At 41.7% G+C, this 17,881-nt stretch overlaps 2 protein-coding genes across 3 annotated transcripts in view; both read left to right on the top strand.

The window, feature by feature from the left end:
- Nucleotides 1–17,881, top strand: part of grik4 (glutamate receptor, ionotropic, kainate 4) — a 1,128,391-nt gene that overhangs the window by 929,315 nt on the left and 181,195 nt on the right. The window lies entirely within an intron of this gene.
- The window catches only part of cbl (Cbl proto-oncogene, E3 ubiquitin protein ligase), a 94,198-nt gene that overhangs the window by 65,729 nt on the left and 10,588 nt on the right, over nt 1–17,881 (top strand). The window contains exons 6-15 of one of the 2 annotated variants that reach the window (XM_022675213.2): nt 6,577–6,714; nt 7,401–7,488; nt 7,614–7,745; nt 8,797–9,018; nt 9,670–9,801; nt 11,390–11,749; nt 13,441–13,535; nt 14,575–14,739; nt 16,678–16,787; nt 16,949–17,137. In XM_022675213.2, the coding sequence (XP_022530934.1) occupies nt 6,577–6,714; nt 7,401–7,488; nt 7,614–7,745; nt 8,797–9,018; nt 9,670–9,801; nt 11,390–11,749; nt 13,441–13,535; nt 14,575–14,739; nt 16,678–16,787; nt 16,949–17,137 (1,631 nt within the window). The remainder of the gene's footprint in view (nt 1–6,576; nt 6,715–7,400; nt 7,489–7,613; nt 7,746–8,796; nt 9,019–9,669; nt 9,802–11,389; nt 11,750–13,440; nt 13,536–14,574; nt 14,740–16,677; nt 16,788–16,948; nt 17,138–17,881) is intronic. The other variant, XM_022675217.2, reaches the window with a different exon arrangement.

Genomic DNA, 17,881 nt, shown 5'->3' with positions numbered 1-17,881 from the left:
GAGTTTATTAAAGATAGTGAGAGATTCTCCTGATCTGGTAGTAGAAGGTAGTTAGTTAGAGGTGTTAGGAGAGTAAGTGCTCTTTGAAGAGCTCTGTCTTCAGGAGTTTATTAAAGATAGTGAGAGATTCTCCTGATCTGGTAGTAGAAGGTAGTTAGTTAGAGGTGTTAGGAGAGTAAGTGCTCTTTGAAGAGCTCTGTCTTCAGGAGTTTATTAAAAAAAATTATTTGTCTCTTTGTGTCAAAATTTTCTCTAGCTGGACCCCACTGAATTCTGATTAAATACTTCTGCTGTAAGAAACCAACCAGGAGTTTGGATGCAAATGCAGACAGGTTTATTAGTCCAAAACAGAAGGCAAAAATCGTAGTCAGACAGGCAAGGTTCAAAAGACCAGAAAAGACACGCTAGGCTAGAATCGTAGTCAAGGGGAAGCAGTAGATCAGAAACCAGGGAAACAGTAACATTCAATAACGCTCGATAAGACACAATGTGGCAATATCTCGCAACTAGGCAGTACATGAGTCCAGTTTATATAGTCTGGTGAATGAGTAATCTCCCACCGGTGTGTGGGAGAGGAGGAGTCAGCCTCAATACTCAGGAGAGGCGGATCTTAAAGGTGTAGTGCGAGCAGGTGTTACAGAACCCCCTTCCCTACGCGCTACTCCAGGAGCGCCAAGAGTCCGGCCGGGGGGTCGGCCCCGAGGTCTGGGTGCAGGACGTTCCGGCCTGCGGGAGTGGAAATCCGTAATGAGAGAGGGATCCAGTATGTCCGATGTAGACACCCAGCTCCTCTCCTCGGGACCGTACCCCTCCCAGTCCACTAGATACTGGATGTGCCCCCGTCTCCGACGTGAATCCACAATGGTGTTGACTTTGTAGGCAGGACTGCCGTCGATGTCCAGAGCTGGAGGTGGTGATGAGAGAGGGGAGGCATCATCCAGTGGACCAGGAATAACCGGCCTGAGGAGAGACACATGAAAACTGGGTGAGACTCTGTAGTTACGGGGCAAAAGCAATTTATAAGTCACATTGTTAATTCTTTGCAGTATTCTGAAGGGTCCAACAAACCGTGGACTGAGTTTACGACAGGGCAGGCGCAACTTGAGGTCCCTTGTGGAAAGCCAAACTCTGTCACCTGGGTTAAATAAAGGGGTTTTACCTCTATGTCGATCTGCCTGTGCTTTTTGTCGTCTGACAGCCAAACCCAGACGTGCGTGTGTCTGTTCCCAAGCCCTCTCACTGTGTGTGAACCAGTCGTCTACAGCAGGAGCGTCTGTCCTCTCTGCATTCCAAGGGAACAATGGTGGTTGGTAACCTAGGACACACTGGAATGGAGTTAAACCTGTAGATGAGCTACGTAGAGAGTTCTGAGAGTATTCAGCCCACGGCAGAAAGCGGGACCACTCCCCCTGTTGGTCATGACAGTAATGGCGCAGCAGACGACCTATTTCCTGATTGAGCCTTTCCACTTGTCCATTAGCTTCGGGGTGATGGCCTGACGTGAGACTGACAGTAATCCCCAACTTATCCATAAAAGCTTTCCAAACTGAAGAAGTGAACTGAGGTCCCCGATCGGATACAATGTCCTCCGGTATCCCAAAATTCCTGAAAACGTGAGTGAACAAAGCCTCTGCAGTCTGGAATGCCGTGGGTATAGTGGTGAAAGGCACCAATTTACAGGCCTTAGAAAACCTGTCTATAACTACAAGAATAGTGGTGAATGTTTGTGATGGAGGTAAGTCGGTGAGGAAGTCTATGGACAGATGGGACCAGGGTCTGAGAGGTATGGGTAAAGGCTCTAATTTACCTGCCGGCAGTGATCTGGGAGACTTGGTACGAGCACACAGGGAACAGGACTGAATGTATGCGTGTATTTCCGGCTCCATCCGAGGCCACCAATACCGTTCTCCCAGCAGATGATAGGTGCGGGCTGTACCTGGATGACCCGTAGCCAGAGAGGTGTGGGCCCATCTTATCAACCTGTCCCTGCATGATTCGGGAACAAACACACGATTAGCTGGACAATTATGAGGAGTGGGTTCTGACCGAGAAGCCTGTCTTATGTCCTCCTCTATATCCCACTGGATAGGGGCAAGGATACAGGAGGGATTGAGGATGGTTTGAGGATCTGACTGAGTCTTTTCTTTTTCAAAAAGCCTGGATAAGGCATCTGCTTTACCATTCTTGGAGCCTGGTCGATAAGTGATGGTGAAGCAGAAACGTGAAAAGAAGAGAGCCCACCTCGCTTGTCTGGAATTAAGACGTTTGGCTGTACGCAGATACTCCAGGTTCCGGTGGTCAGTGAGGACGATGAATGGGTGATGCGCTCCCTCCAGCCAGTGTCTCCATTCTTCCAAAGCTAATTTAATAGCCAGCAATTCACGGTTGCCTACATCATAGTTGCATTCTGTGGGAGACAGTTTTTTAGAAAAATATGCACATGGGAACAGTTTAGCAGGATTACCTTGACGTTGTGACAGGACCGCTCCTACCCCAGAGTCAGATGCGTCCACCTCCACGATGAAGGGCAGAGAAGGGTCGGGATGTTTCAGCATAGGGGCTGATGTAAAAAGTGTCTTAAGCTTATCGAATGCCTGTTCAGCTGCCAGATTCCACACTAACTTCTTGTGTTCCCCTCTAAGCATAGTAGTGAGTGGAGCTGCCACCAAACTAAAGTTTCGGATGAACCTTCTGTAGAAGTTGGCAAACCCAAGAAAACGTTGCAAATCTTTTCTACTCACAGGTTGCTTCCATCCAGTTACAGCCTCCACTTTCTTTTCATCCATGTGGACCCCCTCACGATTGATCAGATAACCCAGGAATGAGATGTGGGTCTGGTGGAACTGGCATTTCTCTGCTTTGACGTACAGTCTGTTCTGTAGGAGTCTTTGCAGTACTTGCCTCACCTGTTGAACGTGTTCAGGAAGAGACGCAGAATAGATAAGAATATCATCTAAAAATGCAATGACATATTTACCCAGTATGTCTCTCAGAACTTCATTGATGAATGACTGGAAGACAGAGGGAGCATTTACCAATCCATAGCTCATCACCAGGTATTCATAATGGCCAGAGTTAGTTGAAAAAGCAGTCTTCCATTCATCACCTTCTTTAATTCTAATCAAATTATATGCACTGCGAAGGTCCAATTTTGTGAAATAACGGGCTCCCCTAAGCTGTTCTAAAGCAGCAGGTACCAAAGGCAGTGGATAACGGAACTTTTTTGTGATTTCATTCAAACCACGATAATCCACACACGGTCTTAAACCACCATCTTTTTTTTCCACAAAAAACATACTTGCGGAGGCAGGAGAAGTAGAGGGTCTAATGAAACCCTGGTTCAGGGCTTCCTGGATGTAATCCTCCATTGCCTGTGTTTCCTTGACTGAAAGAGGATAAATGCGAGCTCGGGGAGGGATTTTTCCTTCTTCCAGTTCAATGGAACAATCCCAGGGTCGATGAGGTGGCAATTCAGAGGCTCTTCTTTTACTAAAAACCTCTAATAGGTCTAAATAGACATCCGGAATGTCAGTGAGACTGGGTTCTAAGGGGCTTTCAATGGAGGTAGATGCCAAGGTCAGTTTAATACAGTTTTCAAAACAATTGCTGGACCACTGAACAATGTCTCTATCTTCCCAGGAGATTTTAGGGTTATGTTTAAGGAGCCAGGGTAGACCCAAAACAATGGGGTGAGAGGACACTCGGAGGACATGGAAAGAAATCTGTTCACTGTGAACAGATCCAATGGTTATAGTTACGGGTTCAGTGATGTGCGTTACTGTGCCCTCTCCAATGGGTTGATAATTGATGGCTTGAATCCTTAATGGAGTATCTAATTTTATGGCTGGAATCTTCAGTTTCTCGGCCACGGCTTTCTCGATGAAGTTACCTGCCGCTCCGGAGTCCACGAGGGCTGCAAAGGAAAAGATCTCATTAAGGTAGTGTACAGTTACAGGTACAGTTAACATCTTTATTGAGATGAGAGGATCAGGCATACTCACTGCGTCAGCGCACGAATCGGAACTCGTGCGCTGGGTGGTGTTGCCTGGCCTTGAAAGTGGTCGATTAGGACAGCCACTTCTCATATGACCCCCGTTTCCGCAGTAAAGACACAAACCGCCCTCTATGCGGCGCTGGCGCTCTGCTTGACTGAGCCGCGTGTGTCCCAGTTGCATAGGTTCACCCTCTTCGGCTGAAACTATCTGTGGCAATGCGTGACCACGCTGGGCGCGTGACGTATGACGCCGGCTTTGCAGTAACACATCCAGACGGGTGGCCATCTTGATAAGGTCATTCAAAGACAACGCATCATCCCGGCAAGCTAACTCAGTCTGGATTACTTCGGACAACCCTCTTCGGAACGCCGTGATGAGAGAAGCCTCATTCCAACCGCTTTGCGCGGCTAACGTGCGGAAGGTAAGGGCATAGTCCGCTACTGTGTTACGGCCTTGTCGGAGCTCCAGTAGTTGTTCCCCAACTTCTCTACCCCCCTTTGGGCTGCCAAAAACAGTCCGGAAAGTACTGGCAAACAGTTCATAACTCTCATTCATCGCGGGGTTTTGAGACCAGAGCGCTGTAGCCCACTTTAGGGCTTTACCAGAGAGTAGTGAAGTGACAAACATTATTTTAGCGTTATCGTTGGGACCAGGCGGGGGTTGTTGGGCGAAGTAAATATCGCATTGCAATAAAAATCCCTCACATACCTCTGGGTCTCCGTGGTATTTCTCCGGGAGGGCGACTTTGAGAGGAGTTAATGCAGGTGGCTGGGGTTCTGGTACAGGAGGAGGTTGTGCTGGTGGGTTAACCACCTGCTGGACGGGATTAGCAGGCTGGTTGCTAAACAGAGCCTCCAGACGCTCAGTCAGTGAGTTAAACGCGGTACCCAGTTGATTGAGTTGTTGTTGTACGAGTTCTACTGCTCGTGATTGTTCTGCCACAACCTCATTAAGGTCCCGGTTCCCTGCTGCATCCATTGGTGGCGAGATATTCTGTAAGAAACCAACCAGGAGTTTGGATGCAAATGCAGACAGGTTTATTAGTCCAAAACAGAAGGCAAAAATCGTAGTCAGACAGGCAAGGTTCAAAAGACCAGAAAAGACACGCTAGGCTAGAATCGTAGTCAAGGGGAAGCAGTAGATCAGAAACCAGGGAAACAGTAACATTCAATAACGCTCGATAAGACACAATGTGGCAATATCTCGCAACTAGGCAGTACATGAGTCCAGTTTATATAGTCTGGTGAATGAGTAATCTCCCACCGGTGTGTGGGAGAGGAGGAGTCAGCCTCAATACTCAGGAGAGGCGGATCTTAAAGGTGTAGTGCGAGCAGGTGTTACATCTGCTCTATAGCCTCGCTCCTACACACAAAGGCTGTGCGTAACAATAGAGCCCACACGCATTGTCCTTTTCAGATAAGATGCCTACTATACATTCTCACGCAACAGCGGCCGGTCCGTGCGACCGTTCAGCACACGAGCAGAGTTAGATAATCAGTAGTAGAGACGGAGGCATACAGGGGGCGATTCACACTCCATCAGAAAGACCTCGCTCTCCCAGTGGATCTCAGAACAGCTTGGTACCTTCCATCAATAGTCGTATTGTAGAACCTCCGATGATGTCACAGAACAGTTCTCGCAAAAGAGAAGAGAAGCCATCATAAGACGACCTGTAATCCAGCCAGAGCTCATACATATTCATCAGAGAGCGGCTCTGTATCTGTAGCCTCTCTAAGGTCTGCTCCCTGAGAAACATCTGATCCAAACCTGATCAAATTATACAATTTTATAAAATCTATAAAAAAAATTATAGTGATTATAGTAATTAAAAAAATGTATCCGATTAATCAAAACAAAATCCTGTGATTAACTGCGATGTAAATAAAAGACTGAATGTAAGAAATGTAAAATGCAATTATATGTATATTAGTGGTGTCAGTTAAAATAATAGTAAATACTTGTATATTTAAGGGGGGGGGGGGAAATCAACGCATGGTGCTGGAATAAAGAATGCATGATAAATTGGATTGAGAGCGAGAGAGAAAGAGAAATAGAGAGAAATAGACAGAGAGTGATAGAGAGAGAGAAAATATATATATATATATATATATAGAGAGAGAGAGAGAGAAATAGAGAGAGAAAAATAAACAGATAGTGAGAGATTGAGAGAGAGAGAGAGAGAGAAAATATATTTATATATTTATAGAGAAATGGAGAGAGGTGGGGAGAGAGAGAGAGAGAAATGGAGAGAGAGAAAAATGCTTTAACATTGACAGCCCTGATTTTTTAATTATCTCAGTAACGGGTTTGCCAGATCATATTGTATGCAGTAATAAAATGTAATTTTTCAGTTTGTTGCAGTAGTATATTCTTGAAATATATATATTTTTTAATTCAGTGTTTTGTCATATCACTAAGAGTATAGTTATCGTGAAAAATGGTTCCAAAAAAAGCTCAAAAAACAGATACAGATATTCTCTACGCCGCTCTTTATTTGTGGACAAACAAACACTGGAGCCTTATTTTACTGTACTGTAATGTACTGTAATGTAATTGAAGTCTGCTTTGTTTTGTATTGTAGCTACATTTTCAGACTGAGCTGTACTCGGCTGGGCCAGTGGGCCATCGGCTACGTTACTGCAGACGGAAACATCCTGCAGACCATCCCTCACAACAAGCCCCTCTTCCAGGCTCTCATCGACGGATTCCGGGAAGGATTGTAAGTGTGTTTTTAGATACAGTCATAACCCAAATTAGGATAATTCTGTATAAGCACCAACCATCAGGAAAGAATATTACAAACTTGGAATTAAAATGAAAACTAACTGGTTCGAATCCCAGTGATTCAGCTTTCCATCAACTGCCGGAGCCCCGAGAGAGCACAGTTGTCCTTGCTCTCTCTGGGTGGGTACAGTAGAACAGTAGATGGTGCTTTTTCCCCTCATCACTCCTAGGGTGATGTGGATCAGCACAAGGCTGCGTCTGTGAGCTGATGTATCAGAACCGAGTTGCTTCACTTTCCTCCGAGCGTTAGCGCTGTGATGCTACTCAGCAAAAGAGGCGGAGTGTCGGCACATGTGTCGGAGGAGGCGTGTGCTAGTCTTCACCCTCCTGGTGTTATAGGGTCACTGGTGATAGAGGGAGTCCTAATGAGTGTTGGATAATTGGCTGTCTAAATTGGGGAGAAAATGGGATAAAAATGAGAAATTTAATTATAACATACAACACTTGAAATGTAAACTTTTTCCAATTTTGTGCACCCCTAATTCTGCATGTTAGTGAGGTAAAGCAATGCATTTTGTGGATTATATTTACATTTTTTCATGGTAGTGTTTGCTTTTCAATTCCTAACGAACACTGGTAGAAATTCCTCAGTGACTAAAAACGTCTTTTTCTCTGGTGCAGCTATTTGTTTCCAGACGGCCGCACGCAGAACCCAGATCTCACAGGACTCTGTGAACCTTCACCACAAGATCATATCAAAGTCACACAGGTCAGCATCTCTCACTTATTACTTCTGCTCAGTTATTATTGTCTGTTTACTGTGTCTTTCACACACTCCCACACACACTCCCACACTATTATTCACTCTCACTCATTTCTCATTCTGTTTTTCAGGAACAATATGAGCTCTACTGTGAAATGGGCTCCACCTTTCAGCTGTGTAAGATCTGCGCAGAGAACGACAAAGATGTGAAGATAGAGCCGTGTGGTCATCTGATGTGCACGTCCTGTCTCACTGCGTGGCAGGTAGGGCTCCAACGATTAGTCGATATAATCGACAATTTCGATTATTTTAAATTGTCGACTACAATTTTCATTTTCGACTAATCGTTAATTTGTAAAAGTACTGCATTACACAAAGTCCTGGGAACAGAAACGCAATGGGAGATAAAGGGTCAAAAGTTCACTCATACAGTTTAAATTCAACTCAGTGTGTGTTTCCAAAAGTGCCCAAACACAACAGATTACATATGTACTTACTTAATGTGAAATGTCAGTGCTGCAGTGTATGTAGCAGTGTGTACCGTAATTTACTGGACTATAAAATGCACCAGATTATACTGGATTATAAGGCGCATTTTATGCGACACTAGTAAGGAACGGGAGTGTCGCCATGTTTCCCTTCTAAATTCAGCAGATTTCATCGCTGGGTGGTGGTGAGACCTGTAAAGCTAAACTTAAAGTTAAAAACTTAAAAGTTAAGTAAACAAAACTGTAATTCCAAAAAAAAAAAAAAAAAACATTTTAAAGTCTAATGAGTGCTGGGTGTAAATCTACATCTACAGATGCCTTTCCTGAAAACTATTTATTTGTTTGACTAAAGCGCTTCCGTTTATCTACAGTCAGCTTAGATGTCCAGATTTCCACTAAGGCTGGGTGCAGCAGCATTAGCATTAGCGGCTAATGCAGCCCTTAGTGTTCTGGTAAGCCAGGGCACTATCAGCACACGGTTCATCCTATGTAGCTTGTTTTAACAAGGTAAACACACTGCAGACTACAGTTTGATATACTCACCTCAGAACAACGAACAGTTAGCAGCTAATGCTAATACTGCTCCAGTTTTGAGTCTCTGTGCTGGAGAAACTTCACTGAAACTCCTGTATAACTCTGTACTTCAGTGGAGTGTCTTTACTGCTCCTTAATACCTGACTGATAGAATTCATACATAAGGAGCACCGGATTATAAGGAGCTCTGATGATTTTTGGGAGAATTAAAGGATTTTAAGTGCAGCTTATAGTGTGAAAAATACAGTATAATGTGTTGCGTTCATCATTCTCTCTCTCTTCTGTTTGTCAGGAGTCTGAGGGTCAGGGCTGCCCGTTCTGCCGCTGTGAGATTAAGGGTACTGAACCCATCGTGGTGGATCCTTTTGACCCAAAGGACAACAGCGGGGGTTCCTATGGTGGCTGCAGGGGGATGTTCGGAGCAGAAGGCGCCCCCTCCCCCAGTTATGATGATGATGACGACGACCGACTAGAAGATCCTCACCTCATGATGAGCAAGCTGGCCTGTAGTAAAGTAAGTGTGTCCTCAATTAAAATCTGTGTAATTAAGATCTTAAATTACTAATTAATTACTGTAATTTTGCTGTAGGTATTACATTACAGACTGTGCATTTAATGGCGGTGGGAAAACAGCTAGCTAACATAGTAACATTAGCAGCGAGTTATGTAGCTACATTACTGAGGAGAGAACTAAGGTTAGCGTAGAGCTAGCTAACGTTAGGGTAGAGATGCCTAACATAGCAACATTAGCAGCGAGTTCTCTAGCTACATTACTGATATACTGATAAAACCCTGTTTTAACTCTGTTCTAAGAGGAGGGATTACACTCAAAAAGAAAGGGTAGGATCAAGGGGTAAAACGGGTCCCAAATCTGACTTTGTTGTGTTTTTTTTTTTTTTTTTTCTATTTAAGAATCGGATGTGTTCACTTTTATATGTGGTCCTAGATCAGATACACATCAGATTTGTAGGTGTTTTTTTGCCTGAGTGCATACTCTCAGTGCCGTCACCAGCCAGCACCAGTGTTGTGCCAAATTTGAGTATTTGAGTAACTTTGCAAATGTCTTTAAATAGACATTTTCATATTATGCAACACCCTTTAACTTTTTATATTTTGTAATTTAAAGTCATGAAATGATAAAAACACTGTTTTTGATGTTCTGCAGGTGGAAAGACCCCCATCACCACTTTCAATGGCTCCTCCCACCTCTCTGCCCCCTGTTCCCCCACGTCTAGACCTGCTGCAGCACCGACCACCAAATCCTCCAGGAGCCTCCAGTCCTGGAGCCACGTCCAAGGTAAAACCTCCAGGACAGTCTTCTGTCTTCCTGCAGAGTTTCTACAGAGTTCAGTTCAGTGGTTTAGTATTGGTGGTTTGTGGTATTAAAACCTGAACCAGGTTCAGGGGACCAAAAAGTGAACGTAGGAACCATGTGTGAATCATGTAGGAACTAGGGCTGCACGATATTAGAAAAAATTTGACATTGCAATATTTTTTTTTTCTGCAAATTAATCAATCAACCTTTATTTTGACTCTGTAGCCTCTGTAGCCGAGCATTGTAATTTTTTTTTTTACAAAGATTGACATGACAAAGAAAATAACTACATTTAATCATTTTATAATAACAGATAAAATAGATAAGAATAAAAAAAGAATAAAAACAATAAAAGTTGGTTTAATTGATAAAAAAATTAAGATCAAAAGATAAGATTAATACAGCAAAAAAACAAGTAGAGTTAAGCTAAAATTAACTTTCACATAGTACAATAAAACTAAAAAATATATAAGAGACCAATCAAAATAAGTAAAAAAAAAGTAAAAAAAAGATAATACAAAACTATTAAAACATAAAAAATAAAATAATGAAAGAAATAAAAAGGAAATACAGAACTGAGAAGAACTAAAAATAAGAACTAAAAGTTAAGAATAAATAAGATGATGTAAAGCAGGTACAGGCTGTCTGAAGGTGGTTAGATATTAAAAGTTTGCAATGACTGAGTAATACCAGTGAGCTGAGTTTTAGATTTTTAGTGTTTCCTGTAGTGAATTCCAGAACTCACTGGTGTTCTGTAGCTAAAAGCAGATTTATATTACGATATTAAAAAACAGCTAAAAGAAAAAAAAAAAAACAGAAAAGCACACACCCGTGACATCAAAAACGCTGTACAATCAGCCGATCCCTCAAAACCCGAGGAAAACCGTGAAACAACAGTAATCGTCCCTTTAATCAGCATTTAAATGCTTTTTAAAAGGTAAATAAGAGCTTTTTTCAGATTAAAAGTGTGAATTCAGCTGTAACTGGAAATATCTGTACTGCAGACTGAGGTGCACAGCTTTCCACAGGCTGTCAGCTGCTGTGTTTACGAGCATGTGCCCAACCATGTGGATGGAGGCCATGCGGTTACCTCGTGTTTACTCCTGTCAGAAGAAACTTGGTCTGTGTTTCCAAAAGTGCCCAAACACAACAGATTACATATTTAATCACTAAATATCAGTACTGTCCATGTTTAAACAACATGTGGACATTAAAAATTCCTTTTAAATCTCATGTTCAGCTGTTTTTCTGTTGTTTTTAGAGATAGAGGACATGGCAGAAATAATCGTTGACTAATCGACTAAAGGACTAATCAAATAAATATTTATCAGATTAGTTGACTACCAAAATAATCATTAGTTGCAGCCGTATTACCTATTACTCGGCGATGAAATTTGTAGTCGACAAATTTAAATGATCTACACTGTCGATTATATCGACTAATCGTTGCAGCCTTAGTAGGAACCATGTGCCGCCCCGTGTGCACCCTCCATCGGTGTGTGTGACCGATAGTGGCTACAGAAATCATTTCTGACTTTCAATAAGTTATATGTGCCCTTCCTAACCTCAGGCTCCCTCCCATCACAAGGATAAGCCTTTACCGCTGCCCCCAGCCCTGCGGGACCTCCCCCCACCTCCTCCCCCGGACCGCCCGCACTCCGCAGGACCCGACAACCGGCTCCCGAGACGCCCCCTGCCCTGCACCCCCGGAGACCCGCCCAGAGACAAACTACCCCCGGCCCCACCCAACCGCAACATGGCGGACTGGAACCCTCGCCCGGTGCCCAAAGCTCCATCCCAGCCGCCCGCTGTCGGGGGCGAGACCCGCGGGTCACGAGAGCTCTCAAACCGCCACTCGCTCCCGCTGGCCCTGCCCTCAGCCATGGAGGCTCAGAGGAACAACAGCTCCGTCAGTCTGGATCACCAGCTGGTGAGTTTCTGAGGTTCTGTTTTGTTAAATCTGCTTCTGGATCGGTCTTAAACTCTCTATTTTTCTGTTTTTATCATGTTCAAACCAAAATAAAAAGCATTTTTAGACTTAAAGCACAATTTATTAGTGATTTCACCATATTGTGCAATGCATTTTTGTGTTCATGCATCTAGCAACATCTTAGCATCCACCCAAGACACCAGATAAACCACCTAGCGACACTATTGCAATTATTCATTAATTGTGGACACCTAAACTTTAGCAGCCTTCTACAGCTTAGAGACAAAATAGTCAATAGGTAACACACTTGCAACCAATTAGAATTGCAACCGTGTAAATGCACCCTTGCAGCCATTTAGTGCAACTGATGAGCTGCTACGTACAATATGGCAACCAGTTGGTTTACTGTAATACCCTGGAAGCCAGTTGGGATAATATAGTAACCCCCTTGAAGCACCCTACCCTCCACCAAGCAATACCCTAGCATCTACTTGAGACTACACAGCAGTCACTGCTTAGCTGCTACCTACATCATAGTAACCACCTGAGCACCAGCCTAGCAACCAATTGGGATATCATAGCAACCACTTTTCAACTCCCTAGCATCCACCTGAGACAACACAGCAGTCACCCAACACCACATTTAGCAACTATTTTCAACAGCTTGATTGCTATTTACACCATAGCTGCCAACTAGGTTAACCTTACTCACCTACCAACACCATAGCAATCATTTGGGTAACCTTAGCAGCCACCAACATTATAGGAAAAATAATCAATAGGTATAATGCTTGCAACCAGTTAGGATACCATTGCAACCACATATAAGCACCCTTTAGAAGCACCATTTAGAACTGCTGAGCTGATATCTACACCATAGTGAACATTTGGGTTACTTACTATTACCATAACCTTCTAGTAACACCCCTGAAACCAGTTGAGATACCATTGCAACCACCTTGCAGCACCCTAACACCCTATTCAAGCAATACCAAAGCATCTACTTAAGACTACAAAGCAGTCACTGCTTATCTGCTACCTGTATCATACCAACCACCTGAGCACCAGCCTAACAACATCCTAAATTTCCTTCGGGATAAATAAAGTATCTATCTATCCATCTATCCATCTATCAACCAGTTCGGATATCATAGCAACCACCTTTTAACTCCCTAGTATCCACCTGAGGCAACACCACCTTTAGCAACTATTTACAACAGTTTAACTACTATTTTCCCCATAGCCAACAACTGCATTACCATACCAACCTACCAACGCCATGGTGATCATTTGGGACACCTTAGCAGCCACCTACATTATACAGACAGTAGTCAATAGTAACACTGTTGCAACCAATTACACCGATAGCAACCAATTTGGTTACTTACTATTACCATAACCTTCTAGTAACACCCCTAAAGCCAGTTAAGTTATCATTGCAACCACCTTGCAACTCCTTAACATCCACCTGAGACAACACGGCAGTCACCCAACACCACTCTTTGCAAATAACTTTATGGAATCATTGTGGAATTGCTGTTCATTTGCTGCATTTTCTTCAGAAAATGTTCTCTTTTCTGTATGAATACTAACTTAAGGTGTCTTCTCTGAGATTTGATAAAGTTTTGTGTAGCAGATCCTGATCGATGTCCTGTTTCTAATATGGATCTTCATTTCTTTATTTACTGTAGAGTTTTGGTGCATCAGCCTCTGGAGGGTCCGAATACGACAACCCAAAAGTGAAGCCGTCTGCCTCAGCTAATGCTATCTACGCCCTGGCAGCCAGGTATGTGGAAATGGCAGAGCTCCCACTTCATTTTACGCTGTGTGCTAAAGTCACATGTTCATGTTCATTGTGTTGATTTATTTAAGCATCAGTTGTCTGTAAAGCAATGACCTATTAGTTGTACATTTACTCGGCCAAAGGATGCCAATCACAATCATATACAGCTCTGGAAAAATAAGAGAGCACTTAAAAATGATGAGTTTCTCTGATTTTACCAAATTAAAAACCTCTGGAATATAATCAAACTGAACTGCTTGAATTTTTGCACCAGGAGTAAAGCAGTATAAACTTATCCAAAAGCAGTGTGTAAGACTGGTGGAGGAGAACATGATGCCAAGATGCATGATTAAAAACTGTGATTAAAAACCAGGATTATTCCACCAAATATTGATTATTTCTGAACTCTTAAAACTTTATAAATATGAACTTGTTTTCTTTGCATTATTTGAGGTCTGAAAGTTCTGCATCTTTTTTGTTATTTCAGTCATTTCTCATTTTCTGTAAATAAATGCTCTAAATTAGAATATTTTTATTTGTAATTTGGGAGAAATGTTGTCTGTAGTTTATAGAATAAAACAACAATGTTCATTTTACTCAAACATAAACCTATAAATAGCAAAATCAGAGAAACTGATTCAGAAACTGAAGTGCTTTCTTTATTTTTCCAAACCTATATCTACATTAATGAAAAAATACAAACACAAAAAAACCTACATAAATACTACAATTTAAGCATAACATCTTTTAGTATTGTAATATTATTTCTAAAATCAAAAGTATGTCTTTAATTGGGTAGAATATAGATTTTTAATTTGGTAAAATCAAAGAAACTTCATTTTTAAGTGCTCCTTATTTTTTTCTAGAGCTGTAAGTCTTATATTCATTGAAATACAGGGGAATGCCTTGTATCTTGTATTAATCTATTATAATGGAAGCCTTTCTTTTTTGCTTTCCAAGAATTTTTTAAATAAATATGAAATGTAAATGATTCTAGAGTTTTTTTTGTTTCTTTATTATTGTTCTCTGTGTGTTATAATAGCAGGGCACTTTCTGCAGTAAAGCAAGTGACGGGAGAAGACGGCTGTGAGAGTGATGAAGACTCCGACTACATGACCCCCAGCTCTCGCCCTGTACTGCCAACCATCAGTCCTTCCCTGGGGGAGGTAGTGCCCAGACCTCCCCAATCCAACTCCATCAATTCCAGGTGAATTTTACCTGCAGTATGTTGCTCTAATTAACAGAAAAAGCGATAACACACCAACATCTTTGCTTTGTGTGGGCTAGTGTTCTCCTGCTGAAAAATGCTGATTGAAAGCCCTTCCACTAAAAACAAAACGTGGATATCCTGTTCCTATTGCTGAGTTGTTTGGTGTTCCTCATAAAACTACTAGGGGTAACTGACTGTTCTGATATGCGATTGCTCCCAAGACCAGCACACCAGGTGTAAATGGTTACCACAAGGCCCTCTTACTCAAATACGAACATTGTTGGATCCCTAGAAATACCTTGATTCTTTGCTAAAGTCCATAGTGTTCCAGTCTTTAGTAGTCCAGGTTTTTATGTTTATAATGCCACTGCAAATAAAGGTGACGTTGTCTGCCTCATAGATGACCTAGATACCAGTTAATTTGTTAAAATGACTCAGTCCGTTGATTCGCTCCATCTCTGTGTCAATTAACTGGGAAAAATGTCTTTTAGTGCATTGTAGAGGCATTTCTAGCAATCAATGATCTTTCACCAAGAGGTAAACTACCTTATTTTCCGCACTGTAAGGTGCACCGGATTATAAGGTGCACTATCAATAAACATCTACTGTATTTTCCGATCTATTTTCATATATAAGGTGCACCAGATATATATATATATATATATATATATATATATATATATATATATATATATAAGGCACATGTAAGGTATGCAACACTAGTAAGGAACAGGGGTGTCCCCATGTTTTCCTTCTAATTCAGCAGGTCTTGTCGGTAGGTGGTGGTCGGCGGGGGTAGGTTAACTAAGTTAAGTAAAGCTAAGCTTACTAAACAAAACTGAAATTCTTAAAAATAATTATTTTAAAGTCAGACGAGTGCTGGATGTTAATCTTCACAGATTTTTCTCCTGAAAACTGTTTATTTGGGTGAGTAAAGAGCTTCTGCTTGTTTACAGTACGCTTAGTTTTCTAGATTTTCTCTAAGTTTAGTCTACAGTCTGATTATACTCACCTCTAAACGGTAAAAGCACTAGCGCCTACCATGGTTAGCGGGTAATGCTAATGCTTCTGGAGAACTAAACTGAATCTCCTGTATAACTCTGTACTTCAGTGGAGGGGCTTTACTGCTCCTTAATACCTGACTGATAGAATTCATACATAAGGAGCACCGGATTATAAAGAGCTCTGACGATTTGTGGGAAAATTAAAGGATTTTAAAATGCACCTTATTGTACAAAAAATACGGAACCCAAAAGAAGCCTTTTTTAAATAGAGCAGTAAGGCAAACGCTTTTATGCCCTCTTGTGGTGAGACCAGGTTTCTAATCAGACCACAGCTTTCTTGTCTGCCTGAGATATGAGACAATCAAGGGTGCGTTAATCTTTTTTTTTTTTGCTAAAAAAAATACAAAAATTAGCTTCTTGAATGTGATCTTTTTTGATATCAGTGGAAATTTAATTATTGCTGGTTTGTTAATTACTTGTTTTCTGAAAAGTATTTATATTGGGTAATGGGTAATTAAGGTCTTAAATTGTCTTAAATTTACTGTAGTTTAATGCACATACAAACTTTAGTGGTGAGAGAGCCAAGGTTAGCTTAGAGCTAGCTCACATGCTAACATTGGGCACCACTTTTATAAGTATGGACAAATCAGATAATAATAAAGACACTGATTTTTTTATAAAGGAAATACTTTAATGTTTTTCATTATTATTATCATTATTATTATTATTATTATTATTATTATTATTATTATTATTATTATTATTATGTATAGTAGTAGCAGTGACAAAGAAAAAATCAGCTTCTTCTATGTGTTCTCATTTGATATCAATGGAAATTGTATTATTGCTAGTTTGTTAATGACTTTTTGTCTGGAAAGTATATATATTTATATTATTTTTAAATAACCCGTACTCTCTGCTGGTTTTCTAGGGGTTTGCTCAGTGATATGGACTCTGAGGGTCCTCAGATGTATGAAGCGATGTACAACATCCAGGCCCAGGCCCTCACAGCCTCTCAGCCTCATCAAGCCCGAGACTCAGGTACCCTGTTGCTCTCTCAGCTCCTGTAGATTCTACTGAATTATCCGCCTCAGTGGAGGAGCTGCCTCGTCTCCAGGGGTTTCCATTATTCAGTCAGGTGTAATCTGCAGCTCGTGTGCAGTGAGGTGAGTTTCTAACGCTCTGTTCTCCTCCGTGTTCAGATTACTCAGAGCTGCCTCCGCTGGCGAGCTCGAACGGACCGCGGGACTCTGAGTTTGAAGAAGAGGAGAACGGATACGACATCCCCAAACCCCCTCTACCTGTAGCCCGACGCACTCTCTCCGAGGTCAGCAGCTTATCCTCCGCCTTCAGCCGCATCTCTGTGGAGAGTGAGCCGGGAGCAGCAGTCTGTAAGTACACCCGCTTATATACTACATCTAAACTAAATGGCTTTTTTTATGTGTGTTTCTTTAAATAACTATAAATATTACTAGAGAGTTTATCCCTCTGTTAATTGCTGCAGTAAAGGTATGGCCTCCACATGGCTGAGCACATGCTTGTAAACACAGCAGCTGACAGCTTGTCGAAACCTGTGCACCTCAGTCCAGCACAGTTTATCAGTGCAGATATTTCCAGTTACAGCTGAATTCACACTTTTAATCCCAGAAAAAAGCTCTTATTTACCTTATAAAAGGTCATTTAAAGTCAAATTAAAGGGCGATTATCATTGTTTTGCTGTTTTCCTTGGGTTTTAAGTGAACGGCTAATTCTAAAGCACAGACTAAGCTCTCAGTCAGTCCGGATCTTTGATGTGAGTTGGCAAGCAGGTGGGGGCGGGGCTGGTGATGTCATGGGTTCTGCATTGTTCAATAATCGCAGTATATATTGTCGGAAAAAAAATATAAAAAAAAACATTAAGAAAAACATTACAGTGTCATTTTTTTTCAATATTGTGCAGCCCTAGTATCTAGTGCAGTTCTTTTATCATCCAACATTTTTAAACAAAGGTACTGGATAGAGCTCCATTACTCCAGAAAGTTTCCAGAGCTTTTCATTCTGTCAGCAGTGCATTATTTCTTTAAATTCAATTAAATTCAATTCAATTTTATTTCTATAGCGCTTTTTACAACAAAGGTTGTCACAAAGCCGCTTTA

This window comes from Astyanax mexicanus, chromosome 18, assembly GCF_023375975.1.
Source record: "Astyanax mexicanus isolate ESR-SI-001 chromosome 18, AstMex3_surface, whole genome shotgun sequence".
In the NCBI taxonomy this organism is placed as follows: Eukaryota; Metazoa; Chordata; class Actinopteri; order Characiformes; family Acestrorhamphidae; genus Astyanax; species Astyanax mexicanus.
Note: the sequence above shows the minus strand (reverse complement) of the source record. Positions and strands in the feature narration are given on the sequence as shown.